The sequence below is a fragment of the Anabrus simplex genome, chromosome 1, assembly GCF_040414725.1.
Source record: "Anabrus simplex isolate iqAnaSimp1 chromosome 1, ASM4041472v1, whole genome shotgun sequence".
In the NCBI taxonomy this organism is placed as follows: Eukaryota; Metazoa; Arthropoda; class Insecta; order Orthoptera; family Tettigoniidae; genus Anabrus; species Anabrus simplex.
In genome coordinates, this window is record NC_090265.1 from 279,897,788 (window position 1) to 279,909,545 (window position 11,758).

Genomic DNA, 11,758 nt, shown 5'->3' on the forward strand with positions numbered 1-11,758 from the left:
TGAATTCACAATTAGTTATGATATATAGAGTATTATGTATTCAGTGCTCCCACCTCTCATGTGTAATGATGAATGAATAATATGCTACAGCAAAATCTAGCTACGGTACCTCAGATTTCTTGTTAACTTAGGTGATTGCTGCTGAAGGAGAACAGAAAGCATCCCGAGCTTTGCGTGAGGCCTCAGAAGTTATCGGTGATTCTCCTGCTGCTCTTCAGTTGCGCTATCTGCAGGTTAGTATGTTGTTAATGACCAAGTGGTTTAAAATAAAATTGCATGTGCATTTTAGTATCATCAAGATCACAAGTCATACTAAATGTATGACCTAATATTTAACCTCAATTGCTCTTGAAATATTGTACCATAAATCAATTGTATGTGATGCTGTATGAGATATAGGAGCAGTTATTTATTAAAGGCAGTAGGAATCATAGGTACTATCTATCTAAGTTTTATAAACATTCCAATTAATGCTGTTGGAGGTTATCCTCTTCTATCACAGAAATGAAAGATTTGTTGTAGAATTATTGCTGTTGTTATAATACTGCTGCTACAGAGTACAGATCAAGATATATGCTATTCACAGGAATATTTATCAGTATCAATATCATATTGAAATTATATTAATAACTAGCAAGATACCCGTGCTTCGCTACGGTATTATACTGAAATTTATAATTGAATGCTAATTGTTTTAGATATATAATCCGCCGAAATTCGCGATCTGACTTGTTTTCTGCGAGAATCCGCCAAAATTCGCGATCTGACTCCTTTTCTAATAGATTACGGTATGTTTCCTCACATTTTTCAATCTTTCTTTCCAGCAATCGATTTCGTACTTCCCGGGCTAGGTCCAGATATTCCACCCCGTCAGTTGGGTCCCTAAATCTTTGCCATCTTTTCCTATAAGCGTTTTTAATATGGATCAAATCCTTCAGGAGATCCGGCGTGGTGTCGTCTTAGGTGCCTTGGTGGTACTAAACCCGCGGCCGGACTGCATTCTTAGTCATTACCCGTCCAGGACCATTTTCCAGGGGGGTCCGCACATTTGACAACGGTCCAGAACATTATTATTATTATTATTATTATTATTATTATTATTATTATTATTATTATTATTATTATTATTATTATTATTATTATTATTAAAAGATGTTCTGAACCCCACAGCAAGCTGCAAGATCGCTACTTGGCGGTAAATTACATCTGCTGCCATTGTCATTGTTGAGAATGTGACCAGCACCATTGTCGCGCGTAGGCAAGTGTGCGGGATTTCTGGCCATACGAATGAAATACTTCCGTGCATTATTGACCTTATTATAGAGGTGAAAAATTGGACAGTCAGTCTCATTCCTATCGTTTATTTCAAATGTGTTTAATTTTTTATTTATATGCCAGGCAAATCTACTGTAATCTAAGAACGTTCTCCGAAGGAAAAGATGGCTCTTGAAAACGAACCCAGGAAAGATTAAAAATGATCGGTTTATGATCAGAATAACTACATCTAAAATCTACAGCCTGTTTCCAGTCATTCGACAGTGTCAGGAATGGAATGAATAAGGACCCCATCTAGCGGCTACAATAGGAATTGTGCCGGCAGACGAAACCTGTTTCCAGTCATTCGACAGGGTCAGGAATGGAATGAATACAGCCCCATCTACTGGCGACAATAGGAATTGTGCCGGCTGCCGAAGCACTCTTCTGGGGCAATGATCGATGAATGACAAATGAAATTAATTACACCCCACCGCCGTTAAGTTTATTTACCACCACCACCACCCCCCCCCCCCCCACAAAAATTAAAAGAAGGCATGTTTCTTTATGTATAAAGGAGATTCCAAACATCAATGTTCACGTCTATTACCTTCGGTTTTGAGATATAGGTATTCCCATAAAAATAATTCACTTTTTCACTTCCTTTCACACTCCTCCCCCCCCCCCCCCCACCTAAGTGAATTTTCCGGCAAAAAACTTGTTTCTTTAATAGTAAAGGATCTTCTAAATACCAATTATCACAACTCTAACTTCTTCAGTTTTTGAGTTATGTGTCCTCATGAATGGAATTCAACCCCTTTTCACTCCCGCCCCCCCCCCCCCCCAACGCGTTTTTCTTTGTTTAAGGAGATTCAAATACCAATTTTCACGTCCGTAACAACTTTAGTTTCTATTAGATGTATGTATTCTCATACAATTAATTCAATTAATTTTTCAATTCTTTCACCCCCCCCCAGCCCCCCTTCATTGGATTTTCCGAGAATACGTGTTTCTTTACTTTTAAAGCAGATTCCAAAGCAGATTTCACGTCTGTAATATCTTCATTTTTGAGATATCAGTAGCCTAATTAAAAGAATTCAACACCATTTTCAGTCACTTTTACCCCCCCGCCCCCTTCCACCCAAGTGGTATTTCCGAAAGCTGAAAATACACGTTTCTTTATTTTTAATAGAGATAAAAATACCATTTTTCACTTCTGTAACATGTTAAGTTTTTGAGATATACTGTAGAAATTCGCTTTTTAAAATGTCACCCCTTTTTATTTCCCCTTACGTGGAGTTTCCGAAAACAAATCACCTATCTTTCTTTACATTTACAGGAGATTCCAAATACCCACTTTTTACGTCTATAACATTTTACGTTTCTCAGATATTCTGTAGATATAGTCTTTCAAAAAATTCACCCCAGTTTGTCACTCCTGTTTAACACCCATTAATTGGATTTTCCAAAAACAAAAAATACGTGTTTCCTTATTTTTAAAGGAGCTCCCATATACAAATTTTCAGTTCCGTAATATTTTCAGTTTCTGAGATATATGTATCCTCATTAAAGGCATTCATCCCATTATTCACCCATTTACACCCCTCCTATTGGGATTTAAAGAAAGCAAAAAATACGTGTTCTTGTATTTTTAAAGAAGATTCTAAATACCATTTTTTTACATCTGTAAACTTTTAAAGTTTAAAGATGTAGACACACTCATTTTAAAAATTAACCCCCCCCCCCCCCTTTTCACCCTCCATTATTTGGATTTTCCAAAATAAAAAAAATACCTGTTTCTTTATTTTTAAAGTAAATCCCAAATACCAATTTTCAGGTCTGTAATATCTTCAGGTTCTGAAATATAAGTAGCCTCATTAAAGGCATTCAACCGCTTTTTCACCCTTTTCCACCCTTCCAATTGGGATTTTCCGAAAACAAAAAAATACGTGTTTCTTTATTTTTAAAGGAGATTCTAAATGCCAATTTTTACATCTTTAAACTTTAAAAGTTTTGAGATATAGATAGACTCATTTTAAAAATTCACCCCCTTTTCACACCCCCCATTAATTGGATTTTCCAAAAACAAAAAATATGCATTTCTTTATTTTTAAAGGAGATCCTAAACACCAATTTTCAGGTCTGTAATATCTTCAGTTTCTGAGATATAAGTATCCTCATGAAAGTCATTCAACCACGTTTTCACCCCTTTTCACCCCTCCTATTGGGATTTTCCGAAAACAAAAAAATACGTGTTTCTTTGTTTTTAATGAAGATTCTAAGTACCAATTTTTACATCTGTAAACTTTAAGAGTTTTGAGATATAGATGCACCCATTTTAAAAATTCACCCCCTTTTCACCCTCCCATTAATTGGATTTCCCCCAAACAAAAAAATACGTGTTTCTTTATTTTTAAAGGAGATCAAAAGTACCAATTTTCATGTCTGTAATATCTTCAGTTTCTGAGATATAAGTACCGGTATCCCGATTAAAGGCATTCAACCCCTTTTTCACCCTTTTGTGCCCCTCCTATTGGGATTTTCTCAAAACAAAAAAATACGTGTTTCCTTATTTTTAAAGAAGATTCTAAATACCAATTTTCACATCTGTAAACTTTTAAAGTTTTGAGATATAGACACATTCATTTTAAAATTTCACCCCCCTTTTCACCCCCTTAGCGACGGAATATCCAAAAATCCTCTCTTAGCGAGCACCTACATCTTAATATGAATATATCTCCAAAATTTCATTTCTTTATGTCCAGTAGTTTTGGCTCGGCGATGATGAATCAGTCAGTCAGTCAGGATTTTATAAGTTTCTTCTGTTTCTAAATTTTTATGGAAATAGTTTACAGAAACATGTGATACAGACAGCCTGTGTGTTACTATGCCTGATGACTATCAGTTTTACAATAGACTTTGATTGATAAATTCATGCATTTGTGATAAATTTGATACCAGTGGTACGGTACCATACAAGATGTTTATTATTTATTTATTGTATCAGAATCATTAATATATACATATAAATACAAACTGTACAACCAAAGAAAAAAGAAAAAAGGAGTACCGATGCGATAGATCTGGACTATATAGGTGACTTCCTGTCAAGCACGGTGCTTGGAAAAGTAGATGCTGCATTGGTTCCTTAATGTGAAGACTGTCTTTAGAAATGACGAACCACAATGGAAGGATCTAAGAAGACCAGAGAACGTGGCAGAAGAACAAACTTACATGGTTGCTGACCAATAGTTAGCCTCACTTTCAGTGGCTCAGGTGTTGCTTGCATGAGATCTTCCATAGTCGGACACAGTTTGCATTGGAGAAGATGAGGTGTTGTCTGTGGAGAACCACAATTACATAACGGTGAAGCTACATGAACCTCCCTCACCATTTAAAAATTTGGGCTTAGTGTGCAGTCCCTACGAGAGCCTCCGTTGTTCTGAGGAAATTTTTCCTTGAAGTCAAATGTGGACAAGCTGGCTGGTGATCATACAGAGGGTGAGATTTAGAAGTATCAGCTTCTTTCTTCTTGCTCTTTGCCACTCTCTCCTGATGGATGTTAGATGGTGCAATCCCAGCAAGGCAGTACAATTTTCTCAAAGGCCTAGTAGGCCATAGGCAACCAGTGATGATTAGATAAGTCTCATTAAGAGCGACATCCACCTGTTTGGAATGACAGGATCTATACCTCACTGAGCATCCATATTCGGCAGCAGAATAATACAATGCGAGTGAAGATGTTTCGCAAGTGAAGACTCAAAATTACTTGCCCAATTAAGAATTCTCTACTTCTTGGCTATGGTGCTAGAACTGTTTAGAAGCTCAGTACAGAAGTCTTCAAAACAATGTTCATGTGAGACTGCACAGATAGTGTACAACTTATTCGAGACTGTGTACAAATCACTAACGAGCACATGTGCCTGCATTGTTAACACTTGTAATAAAGTGCTTGCCCTACAACACTGCATATAACATTAGACAGGACTCCCTTTCACCTGACAAATTGACTTCATCTGGAGTTCTATTGCATGCACATTTCACAGAGAATCCATTCACCCAGTATTATGTAATATCTTCAGATGCAACCAGGTGGTACTGGTATTTTATCTCTTCTATGTCTGGCTCCATGGCTAAATGGTTAGCATGCTGGCCTTTGGTCCAGAGGGTCCCGGGTTCAATTCCATGCCTGGTCGGGGTATATTGACCTTCATTGGTTAATTCCATTGGCTCGGGGGCTGGATGTGTGTGTCGTCTTCAGCATTAGAATTCATCACCAGTAGGGCCCCATTCTCATAGACGTGCAGGTAGCCTATACGGCGTCAACTCAAAAGACCTGCACCAGTCCTCTTCGGAGGCCACATGCCATTAAAAAAAAAAGAGAATTCTCTTCTATAATTAATTTTGCCTCAGTTGGAAACAGATTCATTGTTATTCTTCTCCAATTGTCTTGTAATACTGCATTGATGTATTTGAACTAATATTGCTATTTTATACCATAGTAAGAATAAATCTGGGAGCTATCTTAACATTATTAACATGTTGTTGTCATTGTTTTCATTGCCGTCTATGGTGGTGGTGGTGGTGGTGGTGGTGGTGGTGGTGGTGGTGGTGGTGGTGGTGGTGGTGGTGGTGGTTTTCCTTACAGGAGCAATATATTTTTGGACAAATCAGGAGATGTACTGGCAGTTTAACTATTTGACTGAGTAGTCAACATCATGACCTTCAGTTCAGTAGGTCCCAGGTGTGATTCCAAGCCAGTTAAGGGATTTAGCTCCATCTTGCTAAAACATCTCAATACACACCTCTATATTTATATACATGACACACCACACATCCCCCTCCACGTAGTGTCAGGAAGGACATCGAGCTGTAAATCAGGACCAAATCCATTTTCTCTCTCTCTTTGTCTGTCTCTTACACACACACACACACGCACGCACGCACGCACGCGCGCACACACACACACACACATTCATGTGTATCACAGTATGCTTTTATTGTAAAATATAGAGGACACAAGTTCATATACCGTATTTCATCATTGGAATTCCTATATTTTTTCCTATTTCTTGATGAGTATGATTTCAAAGATTGATATACAAGATTATCACCCAAAAGGATTTTGGAAAAATATTAAATTAGGATTTTAGGAGGGGCCTACCTGCTGGCTTCCCACCCAGAAGGCTCATGTTCGAATCCCAGTATATCCTGCTTTGGGATTTTCATCTCAAAAATCACATGGCGTCAGGAAGGTCATCCAGCCTTAAACCCCCAGCCAAAGTCACAATAAGTCTGGGTGGTTCCAGTGACTCCAGAAATAGCTTGGGACAAGCTGACTAAAGTATTTAAATTATGATTTTTTTTTTCAGAATAAATCAACAGATGAATCCATTTAGCTATATTCTTTTTCCTATGTTTACAGACACTGAACACCATCTCCGCTGAGAAGAATTCAACAATTGTGTTCCCATTGCCCATTGATCTTCTCACCTACTTCATGAGAGCATCTGAAGCAGCAGCCAAAAAATAGTAACAACCTTTCCTGTCAGAGCAACAGTTGAAAGAAGCTACATAATATCATCTAATAATTTTCAGGCACAATCATGTTGTACAGGTATTTCTACTGCATCGGTAATTAAAGTGTGTCATATTTTGAGAATTTTGTCAATTTTGAAGATTCATACATAAATTAACATATAAGAATGACTGTTGTGAGTAATCATTATTTTTACAGACACTAAGGTCTCATTTTTTTACATTTTTGGAACATATTTGTTTAAAGACCAAATAAAAATAATTGTAGAATGTCATCAAAAAGTTGACAGCCAAACAATTGAATCAAATTGTAAATATCTCATTGGATTAAAGTAGATATTCTGAATCAATACAATACCTGTAGAAATTAGTTAAGAAGTGTAAAGGAAATATTTCCCACCTAACTGTGTACCATTTTAATATTACAGTACTTTCAGGTTTTCATACTAATGAATTATGGTACCAGTATGTAATATTTTTGTTGTGATGTTAATAACTACTGGTACCAGTATACACAATGTTAGACTAATAATATCAACAATTGTACTTTAGTTCAGACCCTTAAAAGCGAAGGTACCGGTACCATAAAATATTGGTAAGGTTGAACATTGACTGAATGAATGTGGCTGATAGCCCAAGGAGGTCATGGCATCTCCCTCAACATCCAGGAAATACTGCATAGGCAAATATAACTAAGCAGTCTTACTCAACTAAGTTTGATAGGAGCATTAGAATATAAATTTGCCATTACTGGTACAGCATTTAAAAATTCTTTGAAAGGTCCATTATAATATTATCATATTATCTGAGCCAAGATTATAATTTCTACAATAGTATCAATTGGGAACTTTTAAAATGAATCAAAAGCATGAATTCTGAAAACTATGAAGTTAGGTAACCTACAAAAAAAAAAAAGATATAACTTACTGTACTTTCTTAATTGAAAATATTAAAGTTGTGAATTCCTTGAGGAGTTCAATCTGAACCACTGCTCTCATTATTGGTGCAAGCACAAAGAAGCATACCTACTTGAAATCTTTTGTTTTTTGTTTTTTAATGTCATAGAACTGTTTGATAAGTAGGTACTGGTACTCCTCTGAAGAGAAACCAATAATAGTATGATTTCTTTTGAAAGTGTCAAGACACCCTACTTATCTACATCAGAACCTGACTCAGTATTTGAATCTCAGAACAGGCCTTGTGTTAAGTATGTTAAAACGATTTTAAAAGTATGTTGAAGGTATATTTTCGTAGTTCATTTCTATTGATTTTGAAAACAGTAGTACCCTTCCTGTGGACTCCAAGTGATGTGAAGGATCTTTTTTACTCCACCTCCTAAAATGTTCAATCTCCCTGTGCTACTGGATGGAGGTATATTCTTTTTTAATAGTTCATTCCAGCACTTGTCATAGTACTGGTATTCATACAGAAAAGTGGTGGAGCTCTTCTGAAATAGTCGAGAAATTAGAGGTCAATTTAGAAATTCTTTCAGAAATTATATACAGTGCAAAATTCTCTCTGTGATTTTGTTCTTACATTAGTTGTAAATCTTTTACTTTCTTTAAAATCATCTTCCCACCTTCAAATGGTTTTGGTACAGCACTCAGCCTCAGTTTCGAATTTAGCCAGGGTTTTAAGGCCTCATACAGCCATATGTTAGTCCTAAAGAAAATTTATTCTCAAGTGATCGGGATTCAAACCTGCAACACTCAAGTTGGGAGTCAAGAGACTAGACTACAATGCCAGGCCACAGGATTTTAAAAGTATGTTGAAGGTATATTCTCGTAGTTAATTTCTATTGATTTTTGAAAACAGGAGAGTACTGGCTTGAGGGTCACAGATTTGATTATCTGTCGGAAAGTTGAGAAATTTAATGAAGAGACTTCTTCTACTGGAGAGGCACATGGGTCTGGGGTTCACTCAATAACAGACATGAGTAACCATGTTTGTTCCTGACAGCAAAGGCAGGAAGTTTAGTCAGAGTACAGATCAAGCTTCTTCTTGCCAATTTCTCCACTATAAACATGCTTTGGGTACTAGAATTTCAGAATTAATTATTTTCGTGGTTACATAAGAAAGACCATGTTAAACTCACTATGGGTAGTTTTATTAGGCAGAAAATTAATTTATCTCTTTAAGATACATATTTCTGAAATTAATTTAGAGAAATAATTTGTTTGATGATATGAAGTTCCCTGTCTTTGAGATATGATAGAGTTACCTATAGTCCTATTTTATTAAGACAGTTGCAAAAGGTTTTGCTAGTAAACCTGTCTAGAAGGTCTGTTCATTGATGTAAACATCACAGATGAAAGTGTTTGAATATACATGGTGTTCCTTAGCTTGGCTGGAGTATTGTTCATTATACTGAACCATCTTTCACACTCTGCTGACCCTTGTAATAACCAGTAGTAAATGTAATGTAGATTAGGGCAAGAAAAGGAGAAAATATTTTTTTCTGGCGGGGAAATAATTTGATTAGCTATGTAATTGGAATTGGAGAATTCTCCCTGCTTTTAATTTGTACTCTGGCTTTAGGGTTAACCATTCCATACCACTTTGTGTTGAGGTTATGCGTAATGGAAGCCTTTACATTTCTCTCCTTCATGGGCCTTCATTTCCTGTATGGTAACGGCTTTCATGTTCGCCTCCATAGCGTAATAGTTAACACTATTAGCTGCCATCCTTGGTGGCCTGGATTTGATTTCCGATACTGTAAGAAATTTAAGAATGGCGGGAGGGCTGGTATGTGGTTGAAATGGTACATGCATCTCACCTCCATTGGGGGTGTGCCTGAAAAGAGCTGCACCACCTCGGGATGAGGACACGAGTTTACTAATGGATTTCCTTTGTTCTTTTGTGTTACTTTCTGTTAAAAGACAGTGAAATTTACAGCATATAGCTTTTTACACAATTAATTTTCTTTCTTTAAATGGTTAATACTTACATTGACTGACAAGTGATATATGTATCAACTCATCTGTTTGTCCTCTTACATACAGATATGAATGGCATAAATTTGCAAATCATATCTGGGGATTTTGGTGTGAAGTCATTTATTATTTGAAACAAATTGTATTAGGCATCTGACATTAAAAAGTGTCTCAAGCCTACTTTTACTGTTTAAAATGTATAAATGATTGAATAATGGATCAGCATGATAGAAACAAAAGTGGCAGTGACCCTCTGTGAATTCTAAACATTAATAACTGATAATCATGACTGTGAAATGACTTCTATTTTATAGAAAAATCACTAAGTACAATAGGCTAGTTAGGTAGTAAAACATTAATATTTCTTTGTGCATTGTCTGCACAGAAACTATTCTGAGATTATGAATTGTTCTAAATTAGTGATGTACAGTAGAATTAAAATTATTATAAATAAGAAAATATAATAATTACATTAATGGATTATCAATTTTCTCCTCTGTATTGAGAAAATTTTCAGTACCAGTACCATTGAAATGCATTTTGTCTTTATGGTACTGAATGGTAAGTTTGATAGCAATGCATCTAATTTTTATACCCTGACTGTTATTGAAAATATCACTTACTTGCATTGTACTATGAAAAAAGAATAGCAAATGCTAAATTTAAGTCATGTATTAAGAAATAGTTTCAGTTAAGACTTACATAAAAATATCAATACAATTCTTTTAAAATACCGGTACTAAGCAAATCATTAATATTTCTTTGTGCAACATCTGCACAAGTACTAATGCAAGATTATGAATTGTTCTAAATTAGTGATGTAAAATTAAAATGATTATAAATAATAATAATAATAAAATATAATAATTGAATTAATAGATGATGAATTTTCTCCTCTGTATTGAGAAAATTTTCAGTACCATAACAATACATTTTTATCTTTATGGTACTGCATTGTAAGTGTGATAGCAATGCATCTAATTTTTATACCCTGTCTGTTATTGCAACTGTCACTTAGGCTATTTGCATTGTACTATTAAAGAATAGTAAATGCTAAAATTAAATCCTGTAATGAGAACAATTTCAGTTAACTTTTACATGAAAACACCAATGACATTCTTCTAAAATGCTAAGCATAATATTATGTAAGCAAGAAAGATAACAATTTTTACCATAAACTCAATGAAAGTTATCTTTATAAACAGTATTCTGCATTCATATTAATTTTAAATATATGGTATATAATTCACTATTGAGTATGCTTTGTCATGTTTATTGAATGAAACAGTACAGTATCTTAAGTGTTAGCTTTAATGATATATATTCTGAAGTGAAAAATACTTCAATACTTATAGCACAATATTAGAAGAAAAAATGTAAGTTTATAATGTCAGTATTCACCTTAATATGTTTGCATCAGTTTTTAGTTTAGTTGTTTGATTTTTATTTGTGCTAAAATGGAGTTCATTCCTGAATGTTTCACAAACACTAGAATTTTTTGTGTAAGTTCAACATTGTGATAATATCAGTATTTGTCTTAATAAACAAGAATATTTACATAAACTAGAAAGTAAAATAAATAATGTTTGAATGTCAAGAACAAAGATTCATTTCAAATGTCAACCTATTTCCATGAATCAATTTAGTATAGTCATAGGAAAATTTTACTTTATATTTAGGGGCTGACAGAGGCGGACACAACTCAGAGAAGAAACCATGCTGAGAATGGATTATAAAAGAAGAGCAAATTATCTATGCAACAACTGTAGTAAACACATGCATAATTCTGCACAATTATTCACAATGGGCAGGTTTCCATTTTTTCCATTTTCTGTTTTGTTTTAAAAGAAACAGATTTGTATGCAAAATTTCAAATTTTATCAGATCTCTAATGCCTGTAGTCCAGCTCCCAATATTTTTTGAAAATCACAGTTCTACATGGGGGTACATCCATTATATGATTAGAGCACTAACAGCACAATTGGATTTTACCAATAGTTTCTCTATTTCTTACAACTTCTTATGGACTCCCA

The 11,758-nt window shown here is 35.0% G+C and overlaps 1 protein-coding gene across 6 annotated transcripts in view; it reads left to right on the forward strand.

The window, feature by feature from the left end:
- LOC136887089 (band 7 protein AAEL010189) overlaps positions 1-11,319 on the forward strand; it is a 545,233-nt gene extending 533,914 nt beyond the window's left edge. For all 6 annotated transcript variants that reach the window (XM_068231058.1, XM_068231060.1, XM_068231061.1 and 3 more), the window contains 2 exons: positions 132-233; positions 6,680-11,319. In XM_068231058.1, the coding sequence (XP_068087159.1) occupies positions 132-233; positions 6,680-6,787 (210 nt within the window). In that variant the 3' untranslated portion in view covers positions 6,788-11,319. The remainder of the gene's footprint in view (positions 1-131; positions 234-6,679) is intronic.
- Positions 11,320-11,758: the final 439 nt, after the last annotated feature.